The 26,751-nt window shown below is 39.1% G+C and overlaps 1 protein-coding gene across 1 annotated transcript in view; it reads left to right on the top strand.

The window, feature by feature from the left end:
* The window catches only part of cfap58 (cilia and flagella associated protein 58), a 196,508-nt gene that overhangs the window by 26,261 nt on the left and 143,496 nt on the right, over window positions 1-26,751 (top strand). The window contains exons 8-9 of the mRNA XM_056456599.1: window positions 10,528-10,610; window positions 12,196-12,387. Of these exons, the coding sequence (XP_056312574.1) occupies window positions 10,528-10,610; window positions 12,196-12,387 (275 nt within the window). The remainder of the gene's footprint in view (window positions 1-10,527; window positions 10,611-12,195; window positions 12,388-26,751) is intronic.

Genomic DNA, 26,751 nt, shown 5'->3' with positions numbered 1-26,751 from the left:
AACCCATTTAAGCCTTTAAATGTCACTTTAAGCTGTATAGAAGTGTCTTGAAAAATATCTAGTACAATATTATTTACTGTCATCAAGGCAAAGATCAAATAAATCAGTTATTAGAAATGAGTTATTAAAACTATTATGCTATTAAAATCTTCTCTCTGTTAAACAGAAATTTGAGAAAAAATTAAGGGGGGGGGTTGGTGACTAATAATTCTGACTTCAACTCTATGTAAATACAGGCGCAATTATTATTATTATTATTATTATTATTATTATTATTAATATTATTATTATTATTATTATTATTTATAGAAATAAATTTTTTTTTAGCTTGACACCACTAATACAAATACATTAACACATGATCATAAATATGATGAATATGGCAAGCAATAGTGACTAAAAAAAACAAAATATTTTTTGAAGCTGAAAACAGGCGCTATGATTTACAAGTAAATGCTGGTTTACATCTCCACTGTAAAAAATATCCAAAGAGTTTGCAGTTTTCCATAGTTTGTGATTCATATTTTTATTTTTACTCATTTATTTATGCTATTGAATTGCATTATGGGATCTTGATCTATGTTCCAACAATTTTTATCCTTGCAAAATTAAAAAAGTGACTTTTATTAACATTTTTATTAGTTTAAATTATATATTGTCTGGGCTGTTGTTGTATATTCAACACAGGCTCATTGTAAAATCGTACCCCCGTATACACTTCTGAAGAGTGCGAATTATGTAGCCAGAGCTACGTATGGCTGCATTTCATCTTGAAAACAAACACTATGGGGCGGGATAATGCCACCAACAGCTTTTGTTTCTTTTCACACTGACACTTACCTCCGCGTGGACAGCTTAACCACTTTTACCAGTTTGCCCAATGGCTTGCTGTGTATACCGGCAGACTAGAGATTCAGTAATGAGTTGACTGTGACAACGGGGTTCGAGTCTGGTGAAAAACGATTCCAAAAAGCAGGTAAAACAAAAACAAAACGAAAAAATAAAATAAACAAGTAAATAACAGAGTGAGAACATGGTAGGAGCTGAAAACGTGGTAAAAATCAGGTGGCCCTTAGGGCTTTTCTTTTTCTGGATTGCTTTTTAAAACACTATCGGTTGGGTTTAGGGAAGGGGGTGGGTGGCCAATTCGGTTTGCCAGTCAGTCAGTCAGTCGACAGCAGCCTCTGGTGGATTTACGCGAGAACAGCAGATGAGAATGGCACTCGTAAGAGAAATTGGAAAAAGTGCACACAGTGACCTCTGGTGGATTCGCGAAAAAAAACAGCGCAAAAACACGTAGCTCCTGGGATGTATTTTGCTCTCTCCAGAAATGTATATAGGGGTACGTATCAAAAATTAGCCTGGGTTGTGTATATTACAGTACCAAAACCTTACAATAAACTGCCAGTACATTTTCTGTCATTTTACAGACTCATTTGTCTATATATAATTTCTTATACATTATATAATTTCAAACTACTAAAATGTCAATAAAAGTCACTTTATTAAACTGTAGAGTTGAATTTTAAATATCAGAAGTCGACAGAGCAGACATCAAGGTCCCATAATGCAATTCACAATCGTAAATAAACGGAAAACACTTGTGACTAAATACAAAATACAGAAACTGCTAATTAACAGATCTTTTTTTACAGTGTATTCAAGTGTTGCATGTAATGCTTTGTAATTTTTTTGCAATATTAGTATGAAAAGTGTTTCAAAGGAAACCCAGTACCACCAATTCAGTACACTAGTCTATTATTTTTTGCAGCTTTGATTGGAGCCCTTGTGTGGCTCGGACATATAAAAACTGACATGCAAATGTAAATTAAGATGCGTTTTCGAGGAGAGAAACCTTGGCTAACATTCTCAAGAGGACTTCAGTGAAGACTTTTTCTAATCCCCGTCTTCTCAAAAGCCCTCATTTCTTTTTCTTTCTTCTCTTTCTCTTTCTAAACACAGGTAATACGTTTCGAGGGGAGATAGAGCTGAGAGTAATTACGTTCAAACAATGAATACATCTAATTTAATTTGTACTCTTTTTTTCTTTTCATTTGACCCCTTTACTGTCCTCTACACGTCTCTGATTTTCATTTCCGCAGGCACATACTGTCCTGTCCTTCTGCTGTTCTTCCCTGCTGATTTGAATACCTAGATTGCAGGGTTTTGGAAAGATAAATAGTACTTTCTACAGTTTGCCTCTTAGCTTCAGCTTGTGTCTTTTTATACACAACTGACTTATCATGTATGTACTGTATCTCTCTCTTCTTATTGAAATTAGATGATCTCTTTTGATATTCTGTTTGGTTATTATTCATTATTTCATTTTACTTCGGCTTAGTTTCTTATTTATCAGGGGTCGCCACAGCGGAATGAACCACCAACTATTCCAGCAAATTCCAGCCGCAACCAAGTACTAGGAGATACCTATACACTCTTGCATTCACATTCATACATTACGGCCAATTTAGTTTATTCAATTCACTTTAGGATCGAGCTCAGAAAATGAAAGCCGACCCTACTCAAGCCTGTGTAACCTTGTGAACACATTAACTTAATTATGAGACCGATCCTGATTTAAATCTGAATATTTTTTTAAATACGTGGGCTGTTTAACAGACGTTCTCAACTTCAACAGTTGTTTAACAGTTTTTTGAACTACAGAAATGAATTTAGATGTATCTTATTGAATAATGCAACAAGGACAAAGCATGTAAACTGCTTTGTTTGTTTATTCATTCAGAATGGATCGTAACAAAAGAGGCCAATGTCCTTTTCACACATACTGACCTTTCATCATATGTGAATGGGCCCTTTTCAAAAATACTGGAAAATTGCCGGAACGAGAAGTTGTAACATTACTGGTAATTTGCCCGAATGCTGCACTGTGAACACAGAAGGAAGATTGCCGGAAAGAGTACATTTATGATGAGAACACACTAACGAGAGATTGTAATGTAGTCAAATGTAAACCCACGGGAACCACGGGAACATGGGGACAATGTGCAAACTTCACACAGAAGTCCCAACTGGCCCAGCTGGGACTTAAACCAGCGACCTTCTTGCTGTGAGGCGACAGTGCTAATCACTGAGCCACCATGCTACCCCCTTAGTTATTCTTATTCTTATTATTTGTTACCTAATGTCATATGTTCTAACATGTGGTTTACTAGGCACACATTTCTCATTATTTAAAGTAGTGCCACAGTCAAGTTTTTGTTAAAAACAAAAAAAAAAGTATTTATCTGGCACATAAAGCAATAACGATTCCAATTAGGGTGACAATTAAAAAAAAAAATTATAAACTTAACGAAATAAGACTTGAAAAAGCACTCTTACGGAAAAATAAAGATGACCAGTAGCATGTACCAAAGTAATTAAATAATAAAACAGTATAATGCTGCACTCTTTGGCATCAGTGGTTATTAAGGGAATATTAAACATTGTGCTTTTCGCACTTAATAATATCTAAAAATATCTAAACAAATATCTAAAAGTTATTTAAGAATCATTTTATAAAAAGCAAAAAGTTTTTCCATAAAGCTAACAAAATAATCTTGTTTTTCCTTTTGACATACTGCAATATTATCTTGCTTGCCCACACGTCATGATTTTGCCAGGTACGATGTGATTCTGGATTAACATCTAAGTTGATCCTGGAACAAAATTTTTGTCAGAAAAAGCTATCCATACTCATTCCCTACCCCTATTCCTCACAACCCAACCATAACTGTGAATTATTCCTAAAATCATAGGGGAATAATAGTTGGATAAAAATTATGTAGAAGTACATAAACCTAACTGTAAACCTGAACATAACATATACGGTTAACTTATCACTTAATTCTGATTGGGTGATTTGAATGTTGAAGTGTGCAAAGTAGTACAAAAATGATCTATAACAATAAAATAAAATTGGCTGAAATTAACTTTAAACTCACCCACTCACTCGCTCACTTTCCTTCTGCTTATTTTCCTTTGTATCTAGGGTCGCCAGAGCAGAGTGATCTGCCAAAATAAAAACTGTATATTTGCAAGTGATGTGTTATTCATGCTGCTAATTAATTCACACTTTAATTATAAAAATATGCACAGGTATTTAATGATAGAATATTGCTAATTAAATTAACAACATGTGATATCGTGGCAATGTGTTGACCTCTGTGACTTCAAATATTTTGAATATAGCTTTAAAATACCAGTCGCCAAAGAGATTATGGCAAAAAAAAATTGACTTGATGGACTGGTTATTTGCTTGCTTCCTTTACATAACTTACGTAACTTTACTTTAATTACTGTAATTGTTTTATTTAATTTAATTTACATAAAATAAAATATATTTAAAAATGTATAATTATATTTTTATTATATTTTACATAAATATTTTATTTTATTTTATTTTATTTTATTTTATTTTATTTTATTTTATTTTATTTTATTTTATTTTATTTTGCTTAAAGGACCATAAGGTTACATTAGGTTGTAGTAAAGTAGAATACACTCAAACGATGCCTGCAATGTGAATCTTTTGGTCATGCAAACGTAGTAGCTCATGTCAAACCTGTAAATTAATAGCTGCATTTTCCACCATTACAAATATTTCCTAGTCACACACAGCAGTGGACTCCAGGGTGATGAAGTGACCTCAGTCTGCGTGTCTGATTCATGTTCAGTGCTCACTGTGCTTATCTGCAGGCGTAAAACGGACTGTTTATTTGTGCTTTGTAAGGCCATACGGGGTGATATAATGAAACAATAAAACGGGGAAACAAATGGCTCAAAATGAAATGATCAATAAAAATCTGTCCCAAAAACAAATGTTTACAGGATCATGAGGAGATCTTACTGTAAATCTGTGGATATTGACCTTAAAAAAGGGGTGTCTCTTCTAAAAGCTTTGTGTGCAGGACAGGGGCACCACTAGCAATTTTAGGCTGAGGTATCAAGACATTTGTGCTGCCCATTACATTACAAACCACAGGAGAGGGCAAATTCTCCAGCAGGATAGCACTCCTTCTCAAACTTCAGCCTCCACATCAAAGTTCCTGAAAAGCAAATAGGGTCAAGATGCTCCAAGATTGGCCAGCCCAGTCACCAGATATGAACATTATTGAGCATGTCTGGGGTAAGATGGAGGAGGAGGCTTTGAAGATGAATCCAAAGAATCTTGATGAACTCTGGGAGTCCTGCAAGAAAGCTTTCTTTGCCATTCCAGATGACTTCATTAATAAGTTATTTGAGTCATTGCAGAGATGTGTGGATGCAGTCCTCCAAGCTCATGGGAGTCATACACAATATTAAACTTTTTCCACTGCACCCTGACTTTATATTCTATACTGGACATTATTTCTGTTTAGTGACAAGACTTTTGTCTAAGCAAAGTCAGACCTTACTGTCTTAATTAAATCATTAAAAGTGTTGTTGATGGTGGCTGGAATCCAAGTATCTTGAAACTCCTGCAAATATCTGTGGATTTCATTTCTACAACAGTTGTTCTGAATCTGTTATCTGGTCATCTATCTCGTGCTTGCGTCCTCCACACCTGCTCACCTCCTCTTTCTTCCTCCAACCACAATGACCTCTTGCCAACACTGACATCCATTACTCTGATGACTCTTGTGGTCTATAGCTTCAGCTGAGCATCTGAAGATAGGTTTCTCAGGAGACACTCTAGTACATCACAATGGTTTCATTTCCACGAGTCTGGTAGATATGTAACAGTAACAGTCTAGTCAGTTTGAGTTGATATATTTCTCAGGAGACTCCCAGTATGAAAAAATGAAAAATGAAGGAAAAAAAAAAAGTTTCAGTAATTTTTCTAAAGCTTGACCCTTCTGTAGTTACATTACATACTAAGATCAACCATAAAATGAAAAGTAGCTATTTTCTAAGTCGAAATGGAGAACTGCACTCTCATTCTAATGTAATAATCAAGGAATTTTGCTGTCGTACCTAGTTACTTAGCGGGGGGATTATTTTCAGGTGCTGCATAATATCGTTGCAAAAATCTTAGTGTACACTATGTAACTACAGAAGAGTCAAGCATTAAATAGGAATAAATATCTAGACTCTTTCTTGAGCAAGATGCTAATGGTCTAATCTAATTCAATGCTTTATGCTAAGCTAGGCTAAAAGTGCTCCCGCCAGACCTGGAGATCAGCTGAATGGATTTAAAAGGTTAAAATTCAACTTGTAAAATGGACTTTGGCAAAAATAAGCAGTGTGTTGCTTTAAAGTTGGCCACTTTGGATCAAAGCGTTGGCTAAATGATGAGGTCTGTGTTGGTGCTTAACCTCGGGCTTGCCTTCACACATACAGACAGCAGGGCTAAGGGAAACCCTAGGGCCAGTGTACTGTAGTTGGACACTTCCATCATGCTCATCAATTATTGACTATCTGGCCTGTAATCCACTGAGGTTTCTTAGAGAGCAGTTGCAACACAACACCTCTCCTATACTTTGGACTTTTTTAAAATAATTGTTGACTAGAAATCTGTGTGACGTGTGTATGTGATTGTAAACATTTATTGTGGCTGTTTCATAATGTTTCCCAGTGATGGGTTGTGGCCGGAAGGGCATCCGCTGCGTAAAACATGCTGGATAAGTTGGTGGTTTATTCTGCTGTGGCGACCCCTGATTAATAAAGGGATCAAGCCGAAAAGAAAATTAATGAGTAAATGTTTCGTAAAGTTCTGAATTGAATAAACTAAATTGGCTGTAGTGTATGTGTGTGTGTGTTTGAAGGAGTGTGTATGGATGTTTCCCAGTACTGGGTTGCAGCTGAAAGGGCATCCAATGCATAAAACATATGCTGGAATAGTTGGCGGTTCATTCCGCTGTGGCAACCCCTGATAAACAATGGGACTAAGCCAAATGAAAATGATTGAACGTAAATTATCATAGGCTGAATAGGAAAATTTGAACGTTTTTTGACATTTAGCACATTTTCCAAGTGAATCGATCTAGTTGATCTAAACTGATTCGCTCCAAAATATGTCAGTGTCATTTCATTGTATAAGTCATCACATGCGCAATAGTCTGTTCAATAGTCAAAATTGTCAAGAACATAATACCATGAATACCATATATGAATCCGTGGAACATTTATTTACTACAGCAATTCACAGTCAGGTGAAACCAGAACTTAACCAACAAAGGAGGAATTTCACACATCTCAGATGACCAATCAAGCACTGTAGGCTGCTTATAATTTACATTGTTTTTTGTTTGTGTGTTTATATTACAGTACATTTTGTTTTATTCTGATGTATGGAAATTACTTTATGTTTGTGATTGACAATGGTTACAATGAGTGTAATGTGTGATGTCAAACTCTGGAGGCTACTCTTAAACCAAAATAATTTTTGATAAATTTGATGAATCTTATAAATTAATTGTATTTAATTGTATACACAACTGCATTCTGTCAAAAGACAAAAAGCAGTAGAGTAACCATTTTCAAAAACTGGGCTAAGACTGAAAGGTGGACATGAGGGATATGGTCCTCTGCGATAGTGACAGAACAACTAAACATTTTGACTTGCAGTGCTAATGCAAAGGGACAATGGATTTTGGGGGCACTGACTGTTTAAATGAGAAGGAAATTTAGTTTTGACACACGAGTGAATTGTTTTGGGAAATATATGAGCTTTTGCAAGTGAGCTATAGTATTGTGCTGAACTGTAAGACTGTTTTACAACACAATCTTATAGTGTTGAGAATGTAATTCCTGTTTCAAGAAATGAGCCAAACCCAATGAGAAAAACTGTAATATCAACAGCACTACTCGCAAAATACCTAGCTGATTCAGTCGTTGCCTAACGACATAAAAAAAAGCGCACCGCGCTCCTTCTTTTATTGTCAACAAAAAGGCAGTGCAGTGCACCTCGCATTTTTGGAACGTAAATGCGCGTTCGGTGTGATCGGTCCCTAAGGTTGTAGTTAAAAATAGCAATACTTTCTTGGCATATTAGACCTACCGCTTTCTGTCCGATATTGGTGAAGAAGTATTTCGTTGTCCATTCTTCCTTAAACACATGACATTAAGAATACATTTTATTAAAATGCACTTTAATAGCCGAGAGTGTGTTCTAATTCTGCATCATTAATTTACTAACATTGAACCAAACCGTTACTCAGAAGCAGCATTTTAAAAACTCCCTAGCAGGCCGGATAAAAGTGTTCAGCGGTCCGTAGTTTGCCCACCTCTGGTCTATGGACATTTGAATTGCTTTGATAGAGTAAATATTTTTAAATGAATCATTTGCCTTTTATGTATGTGCATATGTTTATTATGAATATTTTATACATTATTTTAAGTAATAAGTAAACACAATGATAATAGTAAACAAATAGTAAACTTTTTATTATTATTTATTTTTATTCATGGAAAAAAAGCAATGTTCTTAGGGTTTCCGCTCATTACTAATGTAATATTAATAATAATATTACTAAAAATGCATCATAGTGAATTAAATATATATTTGTTTGGGGATGGCAGCATCCACAGCCTGAGGTATCAAGACATTTGTGCTGCCCATTACATTACAAAACACAGGAGAGGGGAAGTTCTCCAGCAGGATAGCACTCCTTCTCATCCTTCAGCCTCCACATCAAAGTTCCTGAAAGAAAGTAAGTTTAAGGTGCTCCAGGATTGGCCAGCCCAGTTACCAGACATAAACATTATTGAGCTTATGTGGGGTAAGATGAATGAGGAACCATTGGAGATAAATCCAAACAATCTTGATGAACTCTGGAAGTCCTGCAAGAATGAAAGTTATATAGTGAACATTCATTTATTCACTCATTTATTCATTTTCCTTCATCTTAGTCTTTATTTCAGAGGTCGCCACAGCGGAATGAACCCCCAATTATTCCATCATATGTTTTAAACAGCGGATGCCCTTCCAGCTGCAACCCAATATTGAGAAACACCAATACACACTCATTTACACACATACTCATACACTACGGAATATTTAGTTTACTCAATAAAACTATAGTGTATGTCTTTGGACTGTGGGGGAAACCGGAACACCTGGAGGAAAACCAATGTGAACACGGGGATAACATGCAAACTACACACAGAAATGCCAACTGACCTAGAAACTCAAACCAGAGACCTTCTTGCTGTGAGGCGACAGTGCTAACCACTGAGTCACCGTGCTGTAGTCATGCATTCATTTATTGATCAGATTATTCATTCATTCGTTTTCTTTTCAGCTTAGTCCCTTTATTAATCTGGGGTCGCCACAGCGGAATGAACCACCAACTTATCCAACATATGTTTTACGCAGCAGATAAACAACTGCATTACACAGCTGCAACCCATCCCTGGGAAACATCCATACACTGTCATTCACACACATACACTATGGACAATTTTAGCTTATCCAATTCACCTATACCACATATCTTTGGACTTGTGGGGGAAACCGGAGCACCCAGAGAAAACCCACACGAACGCGGGGAGAACATGCAAACTCCACACAGAAGTGGTATATATTAAATAACCTAATCAATCACACACATTAAAAGCCTTTAAAACCTGTTAAAGTGTGTGTGTGTGTGTGTGTGTGTGTGTGTGTGTGTGTGTGTGTGTGTGTGTGTGTGTGTGTGTGTGTGTGTGTGTGCATGTGTGTGTGTGTGTGTGTGTGTGCGTGTGTGTGTGTGTGTGTGTGTGTGTGTGTGTGTGTGTGTGTGTGTGTGTTTGTTATATCTACATCAAGTTGAGCAGGTTATTTTGCTAATGGTTATTTTTTTGCCACTGACTCTAGCATGTTATCCCTGGTGTCCTGTTATACACTCACAAACATATTATATAACACATCTATTATTACCTCAGGAATTGAAAAACACTATATGCATTACCGATAGATTGATGTTGCATCAAAACCTCCTTACTCCACACTTTTAATTTATCGAACTGCCTTTAATCCAATCTGGCCCAGTTTGACAAACACCCGAACCTGTCATCAAGCCAGTAACTTATACAGAAATCCTCATATTAATGAGAAACCCGAGCCTCTGATTGGCCGCTTCAGACAGAGGGTCTGATGGATGGAGTCAGGCCCCGCTTGTCATCTTAATCAGGGTTTCAGCGCTGATGGATGTTGTCATGTTGATCAGGCCTGGTCGGGTGATTGATGAGATGGACAGTGACAGCGGGGTCAGTGAGCTGGACGTCCCAGGAGCAGAAAGAGACTGGGTTCATCCCAGGATAAAACACGGATTGGCCATTTCACATGACAGCCCAGACCTGCAATGTCCAATCATGCAAACCCCCAAAACTGCAGCTTCTGTTTCTTCGCTTTGTCCCAGTTCTTGCTTTTCTCCTGCCAGCAAAGCCGTATAATGGGCTTTTTGAATTGTGTAATTATTTTTACGTCGGTCCTTCACAGACTGTTGAAAGTGCTTATGAAAACGAGCCTATTAGCGAGGAAGCCTTTCAGAAAGAGAAGTAACAATTAGTGCTGGCTTTGAAAGAAGATCTTAAAAAATAGTGTGTATTGTTTTGTTTTTTTCTTAGAAATGGAGGCCTCAAAGAATCAGATTGATACGGACAAGAAGGCGATAGATGAACTGGTGCGGGAGAGGGACATCCTGAATAAGGTGTGTGTGTGTGTGCGTGTGCGTGTGTGTGTGCGTGTGTGTGTGTGTTTGTGTGGACTGATGTACAACTGATGTTATTGACCTGGAAATTATCTCACAATTTTTGTGCAATTAAGATTTTTAGTGGGTTTTAGTAGATGTTTTGAACTTGGATGTTTCATGTTTGATTTTTTGTTGTTGAAGTATATATTTATTTATTTGTAAATTTGCTTGTTTTTATTCAGGAACTTTTTTTGAGTGACGTCTGCCAGTATTATTTATACAAAAAATAGTTTTAATATTAATAATAATGAATGTTCATTAATAACAACAACAACAATAGTAAGAAGGTCGCTGGTTCGAGCCTTGGCTGGGTCAGTTGGTGTTTTTGTGTGGAGTTTGCATGTTCTCCCTGAGTTTGCGTGGGTTTCCTCCTGGTACTCCGGTTTCCCCTACAGTCCAAAGACATGTGGTACAGGTAAATTGGGTAGACTAAATTCTCCATAGTGAATGAGTGTGAATGAGTGTGTATGGATGTTTCCCAAGGATGGGTTGCGGCTGGAAGGGCATCCGCTGCGTAAAACATATGCTGGATAAGTTGGTGGTTCATTCCGCTGTGGCGACCCCGGATTAATAAAGGGACTAAGCCGAAAAGAAAATGAATGAATGAATAAATGAATAATAATAATAATGACAAAAATAATTCGACAATTACAGTAGTAATTTATTATTTATTATTATAATATTTTTTTTAAAAAGTGTTGTTATTGAGGAACATGCCAGTTTGTTATTCCAATTTAAAACAGTTGTAATATAAATAAAATAATCATTAATAATGAATATTAATTAATAATAAGAAAAATAATAATTTATTATTCATATTCAGGGTATCCGCGGGGTCTTAAAAAGTCTTAAAACTCCACACAGAAACACCAACTGACCCAGCCGATGCTGGAACCAGCAACCTTCTTGCTGTGAGGCGACAGCACTACCTACTGCGCCACCGCGTCACCTGAACTAAATATTTGTTTATTTATTTTTATTGATTGAACTATATATCAGCAAACCAAATAAATCAAAAACATTAAAAGCCTCTGAAACCTGCTGGTTTGCCACATTTGTTCATAAACCATTCTGGACAAGCTTCGCTTGAAATATGAGGTCAGCTTTAATGCAGGTCTGTAAAGTTTATTGTTATTATTTTTTAAATCCTCAGGGCTCCTTTAATTTTCTGCAGCGGTTATGCTGTTTCACAGCTCTCGCAGCTTCCCTGCTGTTATGATGCACAGATGGATTTCAGAAAAAAACAGTGAAGGTTCATGATGTTTCTGCTGACGTGTTGAATATTGCATCGCTATTGTGCGTATGAAAATAACAGGATATTCATATTTAATTGCGCAGGAGACACCGCGTCTCAGAAACGCACACACTGTGGCATACAAACACCGCTTTTGATTCAGGCTTACCATGGAGAATCACTCTTTCATCTACGGAACAGCAATACATCATACAAAAAAAGTTACATCTATTTTCTGAAAACCTTGAGTCATGAGTATATTTACAGACTGATCTTTTGCGTAACCTCTTGCGTGCATGTTTCCATCAGAATATGATCAAGGCGGCGAATGAAACAGACAAACAGCAGACCCTTGTGAAGCTCCATGAACAGTCCAAGAAGACGCTGGAGCATGAGATCCTAAACTACAGGGACGAAGCCCAGAAACAGAGAAAGATCATTTACCAGCTGGAGAAGGAGAGGGATCGCTATATAAATGAGGCCAGCGAGCTCACCAAGAAGGTACAACACACACACACATGCACTAAAGTCAGCCATTTCTCAGTGAGGGATTGAGAATGCCGGCTTGAAACGTTTTGTTTGGTAACACTAAATTAAATCACATTAAAACACTAACATTAAATCACAAATCACAAGGTATTAGCTCCGTAACTTACTAATTGGCTGCTTATTATTGGTAAGGTAGAAGTTGGGTTTAAGTTTTGGGTAGGATTAAGGATGTAGATTAAGATCATACTTTACAACTACTAGTAAACAGTTAGTTTCTTAATAACAGACAGGTAAAAACACAGAAATCAATTGCGTAAATTGTGACATACTAAAGTGTTACCCATTTTTTTAATTAAATACTGTAATGTTATACCTCTAATAACCTTAATATGCTCATACTGTCATGGTTGCTCACTCAAAATAATCAAAAACATGTCTATTTATTTACAAAAAAACACTGACAAGCCAGGAACAGGAACACACGAAGGAACAGAGTGACGATATAATACCAGACAATGGACTAAACTAACTCAGAGGTATGAATAACAAGACATAATTGAAATGAATACATACAGGGGTGCGACACAGGTGGAACTAACGGAACTAACATATGGCGAACGAATCGCACAACAGAAAGCACATGGAACACACGACAGGGAAATCACATGACACCACAAGTACATGGAACAGAATCGTGACACATACACTGCAAGATAGTGTTGCGTATATATGTTGCAGTTTGAAGGGTTTATAGTAAAGTGATAATAATAATAGTAATAATAGTAAATAATAATAATAGTAATAATAAAAAAAAATAAATAAAAAAAAATAAATAATAATAATAATAATAATATTACAAAGATATGCTGCTTCACAGTCCTGTTAAATGTTTATATTAGTACTGGGCAAAGATTTATCATGATTAATTACATCCAAAATTCAAAAAGTTTATTTTAATACAATATATGTGAGTGTCCTGTGTATATTTATTTTATATGTGAGCAACAAATAGCCAATATCACACGAGTAGCCATACTGTTGTATAAACGCAAAATCACACTCATTGCAGTGCGATATTGCTGTATATCATCACTGGTGGGTGGCACTCGGCCTGTAGCCTTGAGCCAACGCACACCATCAGTGCCGATTTACAGTCATATTGCACTGCTACGAGTGTGATATTGTGTTTATACAACAGTACGACGGCATAATAGTGTATATAAAAAAAGAAAATCAAACACAGTCTCAAAAACCCTTTTGTATGAAGAAATACTTTCTTCCACCATTCATTCACATCTGATGGTTAGAACAGCAGAAACTGCTGCTAATTCATCAATGTTACTTTCGAGCTAGTATTTGTATGATTCTCTAGGGTAATGTCTAAAGTAATGGCAAAACAGGTGATTTTGCTGACATTTTAAGATTATAAACCTGAACAACATGAAATGCCATCAGTCTACATAGGTTTCCCAGTATTTCTCTGTTACAATCGGGATATCACAACAATTAACTCGGCCAATTAAAGCCAAAGCAAAGCAAAGCGAACACTATCAGGTTACTATGGTATAAATACAGCACTACTTGCAGTCTCTGTCGCCATCTTGTGGCAGAATGTCTATCGTCTTTGCTTTGCTCAATGACAGGCTGATGGCCATGAACGCGGTGAATCTTTGAAACTATAAATACTTAAAACAGACACGGTCCTTAAAAATAACCTGCATAGTTGCAATCCAAACAACTACATTCTGACCTGAAAAAGCCTCAAAAGTACTTTATGTTGTCCAACAGCAGCCATTTTTGACAAACTGAAGTGAGTCTATTGAATTTGCTGTCACTCTATGAGGGCGGAGTAATACACAAGGGTGAAGAGGCTGTAGTGTAGCAAGTAGTGTACGAGATGCTAAAGATGCAAGAATCTGTAGTGAAAAGTGTGTCTAATGGTACAGAAGTCCACCCTTTTTGATTTGGATTGTCAACTTGTGATTTTTATGTCACGTTCATTCATATGTCTCTAAACTAAACACAAAATACACATGTACATTATGTCACTATTTTTACAAAATATATTCAGGCCCCTAAACTGCCCTTGTCATGTAAAAAAATGGCCCAAAATAGAATCTATAAATGGTGTCTAAAGTCATCTTTACATAGTCAATTTATGGCAGCCCCAGAGCAGGTCTGTGTCTATTCAGAATTCAGTATAAAGATGCTTTGCTGCATTAAGCGGTTTATGCAAATACACATTTTGGAAAATTTATGCCACTTCAGGTTTGGTTTCTGTACCACATTTGCTGTGTAAAGATGTTTTAAAACTACAAACTACAAACAAGACAAAAGAACACCAAAAGTAGACCTTTTTGCAGTTCTTTGCCTCAATTTCTAATTAATTATGGGGTTTAAATACAGCATTTAGCGATATTTTAAGATTTATTTTGTGCTGGATTTTTTTGTCGGATGGTCATCATAACCACACATTTTGATGAACCAAAAACATTTTCTAAAGGTTTAGATTAAAGAAAGATAAATACAAATATATTACATCATATATCAATAGAAAAAAATAGCAATCTGTTAAACTTTTAAATTAAAAACTAGCCTATTGTCAATTATTAGGCAAATAACAAACTGGCCAACACATTCAACCTTCCTCAGTCAGAATTTGGGATGCTGAATTTGTCACTTTATAACAGAAAGTCACACCGAAACAACAGCCAACACAGGATTCCACTTGGTCTTAAAGCCTTTTTCAACGGGTTATTGTTAGGGATGTCCAGATCCGTTCACGTGATCGGAAATCGGGCCCGATCATGAGGTTTCAGACTCGATCGGAATCTGATGTTATCTCCCGATCAGGACTCGAATATATATATTTGTCTATATACACTATATATTCTCATTATTTTTGAACAGTTATGAGGTGACACAGAGTTAGACCTCTTTCTTGACTTCACACAGAAACAGCTAAGTGTGCGGCATGACATCACTTTGTTGCAGAGTTGCTATTGGTTAAATGCCGCCAAAGTAGAACACAGAAGCAACTTGAAGCGGAAAACGCGAGTATGTCTGCTGTCAGGAGGTATTATAAAGTTAATGACAACAACATTGCCATTGCAAACTGTGAGATATGTAAACTTGGCATTACCTTCCGGTAAGTTTAAGTTGAGGTGCTATTTGATATTTTTAGATTATTATTTTTAATATATTTACTGTTGCACTAAATCCAAAAGTGAAGAATGGATGTTTTTTATTACTTGATTGTTCAAGATACCTTACAGAATCGCTCTCTGTTTGTTAACAGAGTTGTTGAATGTTAAAATAAGGTGAACTAAATAAAAAATAAGGAACATCCTTGATATGTTCCTTCGCACTTCTTTATTCTTTTCTTTACTTCTTTAAAATCAAATGACTCGGACTCGAGGGCAAAAAAACCTGAGCAGTTTTTTACAGTTTATTATGGCATAGGAGTCGAAAAAGGACAAATGAGCTTGTGTATGGGACAGATTCTGGACCTTTGTTAGTAAGGGATGAGTCTTTCGAACCACCGGAACTCCACCTGACCATGGGTCTTTTTGAATTAAATTTGAACCCATTTCCAAACACGAAACACTAGAAATGTTTACATACTTACATCGAGTATGTTCCAAGCATAAGAGTAAAAAAAATAAATCCTTCCGAAAAAATCTGTCTTGATGTTTTACTTTATAAGAGTTGTTGAGAATGGAGAGTCTCTTAGTTTAGTCTTGTAGTCCCTGAAGGCATTTCTTCATTCTCTAGTACTTCAGTGTGCTCGTGTGAGTCATCTTACTGATGATGACATTATAAAACTGTTGCTATCGCAACACGCCAAATGCATGTGTGTTGCTCAGCACACACTTCAAGACATTCAATTTTAGGCGCTCACAAGCAAACTTGTTTATAATGTGCACCTATTAGGTTGAATCAATAGTGGCAATCAATGAGATAATCCGAGAACAGGCTATCAATATACTGTAGCGATCGATAAGCTCAATTTCTTAAAGAGACAGTCACTCACAAATTCAAACACAGTTATCATTTACTGTGATTAAAATATCATTAATCTGCAACATAACACCTTTCACTGAAGAAAGATGTCGGTACAGGTTTAGGTATGAGTAAACGATGGCAGAATTATTATTTTAGGGTAAATTAACGCTGCAGTCTGTTTCATTATCTCGGCATGACCTTTTTATAAGAGATCTTATACCACAAGAAAATTACAGCTTGCTTAATGTGTCACCTGCTATTCTCAGTTAGTGTGCCATTGGTTTTATTAGAAACATACTTGTAGAAAAGCATTAGATGCAGGAGTGGGTATTTTAAGATGATTGATTGGCTTGATAAGGTCTCATAACAATACATTACACTTGCTTTTAAAAAGGTTTCTCAAGTTGTTCTTTTTAAAATGGATGGTATCTTATGATTATTATAACCATCTGTTCATTTTTTAAATTAGAGAGTGGTGATGCTAATTGTAATTGCAGACTAGTTTGATTTGGATATTAAGTACCTTTTGTATTTAATGTCTTGTACGGTGTAGTCTGTGAAAAAAAAAATCTTGTGTCTTTTTTGGTGTCGACACACCCTCTGGCATCCTGGCATTTGCCCTGACATTTGTTTTCTGGGGTTTTATGCTGGGTAAGTGCACTGCACCATGAACAGGAGGATTCAGGTTTACATTCAGCTCCGGGCACGTTCTCGAGCTCTCATTTTGACATGGACAGATAAGACTGTGTAAATTGGGTGCATCAGTGACTTTGAAAATAAAATTGACAGGAATTTTATTTCAGACTTTAATAGTATAAATACTATGTTTACTAAGCTATTCTTAACTGGAGTAATTAATCCTAGTTACTATACAGCTACGGAAAAAAACTCACTTAATAATTCTCTGAATATTATCATTTAGAATGAAAATATTTGTATGCTTTAATTAAAAATATGAAAGTTAATAAACACTAAAAACAGATTTTTTTTTAACTGTTCTGACTTAATAACATGATTGTTAACATTAATCAGGGGTCAACCAAAAACTCGGCAGCTGCTGGATGTCAGTGATTTGTTTATAATAAAAAACTTTGAAATATTTTACACAAGTAATATACAAATACACTTCCTTAAACATGTACACAAAGTGTAAACTTCACCTACAGTGCATCCAGAAAGTATTCATAGTGCTTCACTTTTTCCACATTTTTACAGCCTTATTCCAAAATGATTAAATTTATTTAATAAATAAATTAAATTCATTTATTTCCTCAAAATTCTACACACAATACCCCATAACGGCAATGTGAAAAAATATTTTAAAATTTACAAATTTATTAAAAAATAAAAAAACCTGAAAAATCACATGTTCATAAGTATTCACAGCCTTTGCCCAATACTTTGTTGATGCACCTTTGGCAGCAATTACAGCCTCAAGTCTTTTTGAAAATGATGCCACAAGCTTGGCAAACCTGTCTTTGGGAATTTTTGCCCATTCCTCTTTGCAGTACCTCTCAAGCTCTATTAGATTGGATGGGAAGCGACGGTGTACAGTCATTTTCAGATCTCTCCAGAGATGTTTAATAGGATTTAGATCTGGGCTTTGGCTGGGCCACTCAAAGACATTCACCGAGCTGTTGTGAAGCCACTCCATTGATATTTTGGCGGTGTGCTTTGGCTCATTGTCTTGCTGGAAGATGAACCATCGCCCCAGGTCAAGAGCACTCTGAAGCAAGTTTTTATTCAGGATGTCTCTGTACATTGCTGCATTCATCTTTCCCTCTATCCTGACTCGTCTTCCAGTTCCTGCTGCTAAAAAACTTCCCCACAGCATGATGCTGCCACTATCATGCTTCAGTGTAGGGATGACATTAGCCTGGTGATGTGCGGTGCCTGGTTTTCTCCAAACGTAACGCCTGGCATTCACTCCAAGGAGTTCAATTTTAGTCTCATCAGACCAGAGAATTTTGTTTCAGATGCCTTTTGATACCTTTACCAAGGAGTGGTTTCCGTCTGGCCACTCTACCATACAGGCCTGATTGGTGGATTGCTGCACAGATGGTTGTCCTTCTGAAAGGTTCTCCTCTCGCCACAGAATAGCGCTGGAGCTTAGACAGAGTGACCATTGGGTCATTGATCACCTCTCTGACTGAGGCCCTTCTCTCCCGATCACTCAGCTTAGATGGCTGACCAGGTCTAGGAAGAGTCTTGGTGGTCCAAAAGCTTTGTAAAGCTGTTTTTTCACAATAATTATTACTATACATTATTACAAAACATTATTTTTTCAGCTGAAACTTCACATACATAGCCTAGGGATCAGATCAGAGACTTATCCCAGCAGTCACACAACACCATAAGACGTTAATATTAGGTTGGGTTTAGGTCATGACGTCAAGTGACCAAAATTCTATGTCTAGCCAGCGTCTAAGGACAACGTTATTTTGACGTCCAATAATGACGTCAAATTACGTTGATATTTGGTTGATTTTAGGTTGTGTTGGAAAGTGACCATAATCCAACGTCTGATAGATGTCATAGTGGTAACGTCCATACAACGTGAAGTTGTAACATGAGTAGACATTGATATTTGGTTTATTTTAGGTTGATTTTATGTTGGACGTTGAACATTGACGTCGGCCTGACTTTGGGCTCTGACGTTAACCCGATTTTCATTTCCAAACAAAATGTTGTGGACGTTGGGGTACAACGTCAGTATGACGTCATGTTGATGTCCTGTGCCTACAGGGATTGTACATCCTGTAAAATAGGCCCATTTAAAGTATACAGTGAAACATGCATGCTGATAGATTCTTTACTTTACTCACAACACACATTATCCTGCCTTATGCACAAAAACACCGCAAGCAGTCGCTTTCGGTTTTCAACTACATGACGGCTGCTCTGCAGAAGGTGTTTATTTTGGAAAAGCTATCACAGTTTCCTAGAAACCAGAGGCTATTTGAGACACACAACTTCACTTCCATACACTCAGCATTGCTAACATTTGCTTTCTTTCAGAGAGATTTTTTTTGAAAAGTTAATAATCTAATTCCAGGTAAAGAAGAAGAAAAAAAGCTCAGCCGTAAGCATTAGCGAGGACCTGTGTTGAAAAAGCTCTTAGCTAATGGTTTTGAGATCGCCTCCAGAGATCTGACTCTGTAGCTGTAGAATAAAAATTCCTCTGATTTAAAATAAGAAACAAGTAGGTTTATAATGCCTGAAGAAAGCCATTCGTTAGCATTTCCGTTCAGCTGGATGTTTGCGAGTTGAAACGCTCCATCTTTGCTCTCATTATTTGCTATCAGTTTTTGAGAAATTCCATAAAACAGAAAGATATTAAACACTATGTACAGTACCACTCTTATACATTTGACACATTTTATTGTAAATGCAAATCTGTAGAGCTGTGTAATCTCAGTACGGCTAGCACGTGTCTCCCTCAGACTCTCATTATATTTCATCGATGTTCCACCATCATTAATGAGACATTATTTATAGAAACCATTAAGCTTGATTGTCTTTTACTCCTGAATCGTAAGACTGATGGAAATGTGTTTTATCGTTGGACCTTTAAATAATGAGATCACGCATGTTCTCCTGTATATCTCCACATGAAAGAGATCATTTAATAATGTATGAGCAGTAAATGTGAAACGATTTCGGATTTCAGCTAATAGTAACTGCAATGTATTCTAAAATCATTTCTTTTACATACTTTTAAAAGTTAGGGTTCCTAAAAAGGTTTTCAGAACAAGGAGGATTTTTTTGCTTCTCTAAATAATATTTTAGTGAAAAGTTCTTAAATTAACTTTTTAAAAAAATTTTTATTAAAAGAACATTTTGTATTTATTTCCCAGTCCTGGGTTGTGGCTGGAAGGGCATTCTCTGTGTAAAACCAATGCTGGAATAGTTGGCGGTTCATTCCGCTGTGGCAACCCCTCATAAATAAGAGACTCAGCTAAAGGAAAATAAATGCATGAATGAATTTAGATTTATTCAGTAAGTCTGTATAACTTCCCTATACAGCCATGAATGTCAATAGTGAATAGGACACATGCTTTCATGTACTAGCAAATATAGACATGCAATATAAATATGGGTACGATATATATATATATATAATTATTTTTTTTTTGGCAATATATGCACTACTTAATGACATGACTTTGCATTTAAGACTCTCTCCTCTGACGTACAGTAAGACCATTTTAAGGTCTTAAATTGTGAAAGGACTAATTTAGACATTTTAAGACCCACAGGAACCTTGTTAAAGAGTCCATCTGGCTTCATAAGATCTCAATATATGGTCAGGAGCAATTGATATTAAATTTGATTTAATTTGATGTTTTAATTCAATGTTAAATTTAATAAACAAATACAAATTTATCTTAAAATCTTCTTTAATGTTCAAATTAATACACTGTAAAAAATGCAGGGTTCCACTGTCATGGATTGGTCAGGCTCTCACGACCCCCACTCACGAAGATCACCATCACCTGACTTCTAATGAGCACACAGCTGCATCACATTCACGAGCACCAGATAAAAGCACAGCACTCCAGTCGCTCATTGTCCGGGCTCGTCTCGACGAAAGCGGACAACTGAGCGACCACTCAGCGTAGTCATCCTCAGCTAAAACAAACGATTTACTTACCTGTTCTCTTTGTATTCCTCCTAGTCTTCCTGGTCCTCCCGAATCGTCCTGTCTTCCAGTCCTTCCAAGTCTGTGTCATCCTCTGTCAGCTGTATCTGGTGTGTGCTGTCCATCCTCGTGTATTCCTGTTACCCAGCCACGGAGGAAAAGACCCCAACATCATTCCTGATCCTCCTGGCTATCCTTCATGTGCTCCTTGTTGTCATTTAATAAACACCCTAACGTTTCCTTACCTCTGTCTCCTGTCCGCTTCATAACAGAAGCCCGGACCATTAACGACGACAACATGAGCACCCCCGATCACCTTCAAGAGCTGGTGGACCAGTTGAAGCGGATTCTACAGCCACCAGCTCCACTTTCCAACGCACCACCAGCACCGAGCACTTCCGCCTCCACAGTTTCTTCTTCGGCCCTTCCTTCCAGTCCCATGGCCCGACCAGCGCCCTACTCAGGCGGAGCGGGGGAGTGCAATGGTTTTCTGTTACAATGTTCCCTCATATTCGAAATGCAACCTTCTCTATATCCCACAGATAAGTCGAAGATCGCCTACATCGTATCTCTACTCTCTGGACCTGCACTTAAATGGGCTGAGACGATCTGGAACCAAGCCGGGCCGGTCATGAATTCCATCACTACCTTCACGGAGTATTTCAAAGAGGTGTTTGGACGTTCTGATGGGGAAGTAGCCGCTGGAGAGCAGCTGTATCATCTAAAGCAAGGTACTCTATCTACACAGGAATATGCTCTCCGGTTTCGCACTCTAGCAGCTGCAAGTGGATGGAATGAGAGATCGTTGTTGACCACGTACCGGCTCGGCTTGGAACCCACTCTCCGAATCCAACTGGCCACATTAGATGATACAATGGGTCTGGAGAGATTCATCCAACATTCTCTCCGATGTTCCGATCGTCTCCGTTCCTATCAACAGGACACCATCACCCCCTCGTCTGCACTCCTCCAATCGCCTGAGTCAACAGCCTCTCCAGAACCAGAACCCATGATAATAGAGTCTGGAAGACTGACATCAGCGGAACGACAGAGGAGGCTGACCCGGGGTCTGTGTCTATACTGCGGTGTCAGTGGACACACCCGTATGGAGTGTCCCCTTCGTCCCATTCGGACTTCAGTGAGTGTATTCAGTACGAATATTGAACAATGTAAACCACTTACTACCACCGTACAAATAACTACTGCCTCTATTTCTCTCCTTGTCACAGCCCTCATCGACTCCGGGTCAGCAGGGAACTTCATCTCCCAATCCCTCTGTCGTCAACTCCACCTCCGTACTGAGGCGTCCTCGCATATATACCAGATACAACCGATAACCCAGTGCACTCGATCTTCGACCCGTATCCATCGACAATGCGAAGACATCCTTCTTCAAGTGGGGTTGTTACATCAAGAGAGGATGCAATTTCTGGTTCTGGAGGGTGCAAATATGGACATCATTCTAGGGCGCCCGTGGCTGGTGAAGCACGATCCCATCATCTCTTGGGGCACAGGAGAGATAAAGAAATGGGGATCTGGATGTACACCTGCCTGTTTTCCAAATCTCCCTCTTCAAGGTCGGAACCCCATTTCTTTGTTTGCAACATCGGTCGAGAGCCCTCCTGAGAAGCAGTCTATCCACATTCCTAAGGAGTACAGCTCCTTTCATGATGTCTTCTGCCCCAAGAGAGCTTCCCAGCTACCGCCGCATCGGCCATGGGACTGCGCGATCGACCTAGTTCCAGATGCCCAGTTGCCAAGAGGTAGGATCTACCCGCTCTCGCTTCCAGAGAATCAGGCAATGGAAGATTACATAAGGGAAGCTCTGAGTCAGGGGTACATACGTCACTCAAAATCACCAGCCGCCTCAAGCTTCTTCTTTGTGGCCAAGAAGGACGGAGGGCTGCGTCCATGCATCGACTACAGGGTCCTAAATAACGGTACAGTAAAATACCGATATCCCCTTCCTCTGGTACCAGCCGCTTTGGAACAGCTCCGAGAAGCTAAAGTCTTCACTAAATTGGACCTCCGCAGCGCGTATAATCTGATAAGAATACGTGAGGGGGACCAATGGAAGACAGCATTCGTGACCCCTACTGGCCACTATGAATATGAGGTCATGCCTTACGGTCTGGTCAACGCCCCCTCCGTATTCCAAAACTTCATTCATGAAGTCCTCCGGGAGTTTCTTCACCACTGTGTAATAGTGTACATAGATGACATCCTCATTTACTCCCGGAGTGAGGCCGAACATCGCCAACACGTTGCGGAGGTCCTACACACATTGAGAGAACATCACCTCTACCTCAAAGCGGAGAAATGCTCATTCCACCAGAAGTCGATTCATTTCTTGGGATACATCATTGACCAAACCGGTATACGTATGGATGGGAAGAAAATTGAGGCTGTTCTATCCTGGTCAGAACCCACTTCCATTAAGGAGCTCCAGAGGTTTCTTGGGTTTGCTAACTTTTATAGACGGTTTATCAAGGACTACAGCAGGATTACATCACCTCTCACTAATCTCCTCAAGGGTAAACCCAAAGGACTGGAGTGGACCAAAGAAGCAGCCGCAGCCTTCCGCCTTCTTAAGAAGGAGTTCACAAGGGCCCCACTCCTGACTCATCCTGACCCAAATCTTCCTTTCGTGGTGGAAGTGGACGCATCCACCACCGGCGTCGGGGCAGTATTATCTCAACATCATGATACACCGCCCCGACTGCATCCCTGTGCCTATTTCTCTCGGAAGTTGAGCCCGGCGGAGCAGAATTACAGCATAGGAGACAGGGAGCTTCTAGCAATCAAGCTAGCCTTGGAGGAGTGGCGTCACTGGTTGGAGGGAGCCAAACATCCGTTCCAGGTGATCACAGATCACAAAAACCTCCAATACATCAAAGAGGCCAAGAGACTATGTCCACGTCAAGCCAGATGGTCACTTTTCTTCTCACGTTTTGATTTCTCCATTTCCTATCGTCCAGGACCCAAGAATCTAAGAGCAGACGCTCTCTCTCGTTTACACGAGCATCACGATCATGAAGAACTCCCAACGAAGATTCTTCCCGAACACATCTCCATTTGTCCGATCACCTGGAACGCTCCTCCAGTCGTTGCCACTCCGGAAGCCCCTGCTCCGCCGGGATGCCCTCCTCATCGGCAGTTCATACCACCTGAACACCGGGTAGATCTGATCCACTCCTTACATACCTCGCTAGGCACTGGACATCCAGGGATCAACAATACTCTCTCGCTAGTATCCCAACGATTCTGGTGGCCAAACATGGCAAGGGATGTGAGGCAATATGTTCAGGGCTGTAAGGACTGTGCCCAATCCAAGAGCCCACGTCATCTACCCGCTGGAAAGCTCCATCCCTTGCCGATTCCGAACCGTCCCTGGTCACACCTAGGAGTGGACTTTATCACTGACCTCCCTTCGTCAGAAGGTAATACCTGTATTCTAGTCATAGTAGATAGATTCTCAAAGTTTGTCAAACTAATCCCTCTGAAAGGTCTTCCCACAGCCTTTGAAACTGCCGACAATATCTTTAATCAAGTCTTCAGGTCATTTGGTATTCCAGAAGATATTGTGTCGGACAGAGGTCCACAGTTCATCTCACGTCTATGGAAAGCCTTCTTCAAGCTCCTAGGTGTGGCCGTCAGCCTCTCTTCTGGATATCATCCCCAAACCAACGGGCAGACAGAGAGGAAGATTCAGGAGGTGGGACGGTTCCTGAGGACCTTCTGCAGTGGTCACCAGAACTCCTGGAGCCAGTATTTGGGCTGGGCAGAATATGCCCAAAATTCACTGCGGCAACCCTCCACCGGACTCACGCCATTCCAGTGCGTCCTGGGCTTCCAACCACCGCTCTTTCCCTGGGATGGCGAACCATCTGATGTCCCCGCAGTGGATCACTGGTTCCGGGAGAGCGAGAGAGTCTGGGACGAGGCTCATCAACATCTGCAGAGGGCAGTCCGTCGAAGCAAGGTAACCGCCGATAGGAGAAGGTCTGAAGAACCCAGATACACACCCGGACAAAAGGTGTGGCTATCCACCCGGGACATACGCATGCGACTGCCCTCTCGCAAGTTAAGTCCCCGATTTGTTGGTCCCTTCACCATCGTGGAACAGGTTAACCCCGTCACCTACAAACTACAATTACCCTCTCACTACCGTATTCACCCTACATTCCACGTATCACTCCTGAAACCCTATCACGATCCTGTTCTTCCCTCCACAGAGCCTGACCACGAAGAGGAACCCCCTCCTCCACTGCTCCTAGAAGAAGGAGCCGTCTACGCAGTGAAGGAGATCTTCCGTTCCCGACGTCGTGGTGGCCAGTTGGAGTACCTGGTGGACTGGGAAGGGTACGGCCCCGAAGAAAGGACATGGGTTCCCAGAGCTGATATTCTCGATCCTAGTCTCATGGTGGAGTTTCATGAGAGCCACCCTGAGTTCCCAGCGCCTAGAGGCAGAGGGAGACCACCACGGCGTCGGAGGTGTCGGCCCTCAGGAGCGGGCCCTGGGGAGGGGGGTACTGTCATGGATTGGTCAGGCTCTCACGACCCCCACTCACGAAGATCACCATCACCTGACTTCTAATGAGCACACAGCTGCATCACATTCACGAGCACCAGATAAAAGCACAGCACTCCAGTCGCTCATTGTCCGGGCTCGTCTCGACGAAAGCGGACAACTGAGCGACCACTCAGCGTAGTCATCCTCAGCTAAAACAAACGATTTACTTACCTGTTCTCTTTGTATTCCTCCTAGTCTTCCTGGTCCTCCCGAATCGTCCTGTCTTCCAGTCCTTCCAAGTCTGTGTCATCCTCTGTCAGCTGTATCTGGTGTGTGCTGTCCATCCTCGTGTATTCCTGTTACCCAGCCACGGAGGAAAAGACCCCAACATCATTCCTGATCCTCCTGGCTATCCTTCATGTGCTCCTTGTTGTCATTTAATAAACACCCTAACGTTTCCTTACCTCTGTCTCCTGTCCGCTTCATAACATCCACACAATTCATTGACGTTGACCCAACACAAATCAATTAAGTTAACAATTTTTAACAAATTTATGTGGATTGAACATGAAAAATTTAAGTTGTCCCAATAAAATCTCAAGAATTGTGTTGTTTCAGCTCATTTTAAATAAGTAGTTTGAACGAGCAAAGACAATTTTTTTTTGAGTGTTCAATTCAATTCAATTCAATTCAATTCAATTCAATTCAATTCAATTCAATTCAATTCAATTCACCTTTATTTGTATAGCGCTTTTACAATGTAGATTGTGTCAAAGCAGCTTCACATAAAAGGTCATAGTAAATTGGAACAGTGTAGTTCAGTTTGTAGTGTTTAAGTTCAGTTCAGTTTAGCTCAGTTCAGTGTGGTTTAAAAATCACTACTGAGAGTCCAAACACTGAAGAGCAAATCCAACGATGTGCAGCTCTACAGATCCCGAACCATGCAAGCCAGTGGCAACAGCGGAGAGGGAAAAAAAACTTCAGTGTACCTTGGATATTCTGAGGCTGAGCAAATTGGTTAGACTTTAGTTTAAGTACCAATTTCCACTTTTAACTAGTGGCTTATTAACCATCTATTATTAAGATTTTGCCTGTTTATTAGTATAGTAAAGTACATATTATGCATGATTTTATTTTACATCCCTAATCCTACCTAAACCCACATTACTATAACTACTACCTTAATAATTATTAATAAGCTGCAAATTAGAAGTTT

This window comes from Danio aesculapii, chromosome 1, assembly GCF_903798145.1.
Source record: "Danio aesculapii chromosome 1, fDanAes4.1, whole genome shotgun sequence".
NCBI lineage: Eukaryota > Metazoa > Chordata > Actinopteri > Cypriniformes > Danionidae > Danio > Danio aesculapii.
Note: the sequence above shows the minus strand (reverse complement) of the source record. Positions and strands in the feature narration are given on the sequence as shown.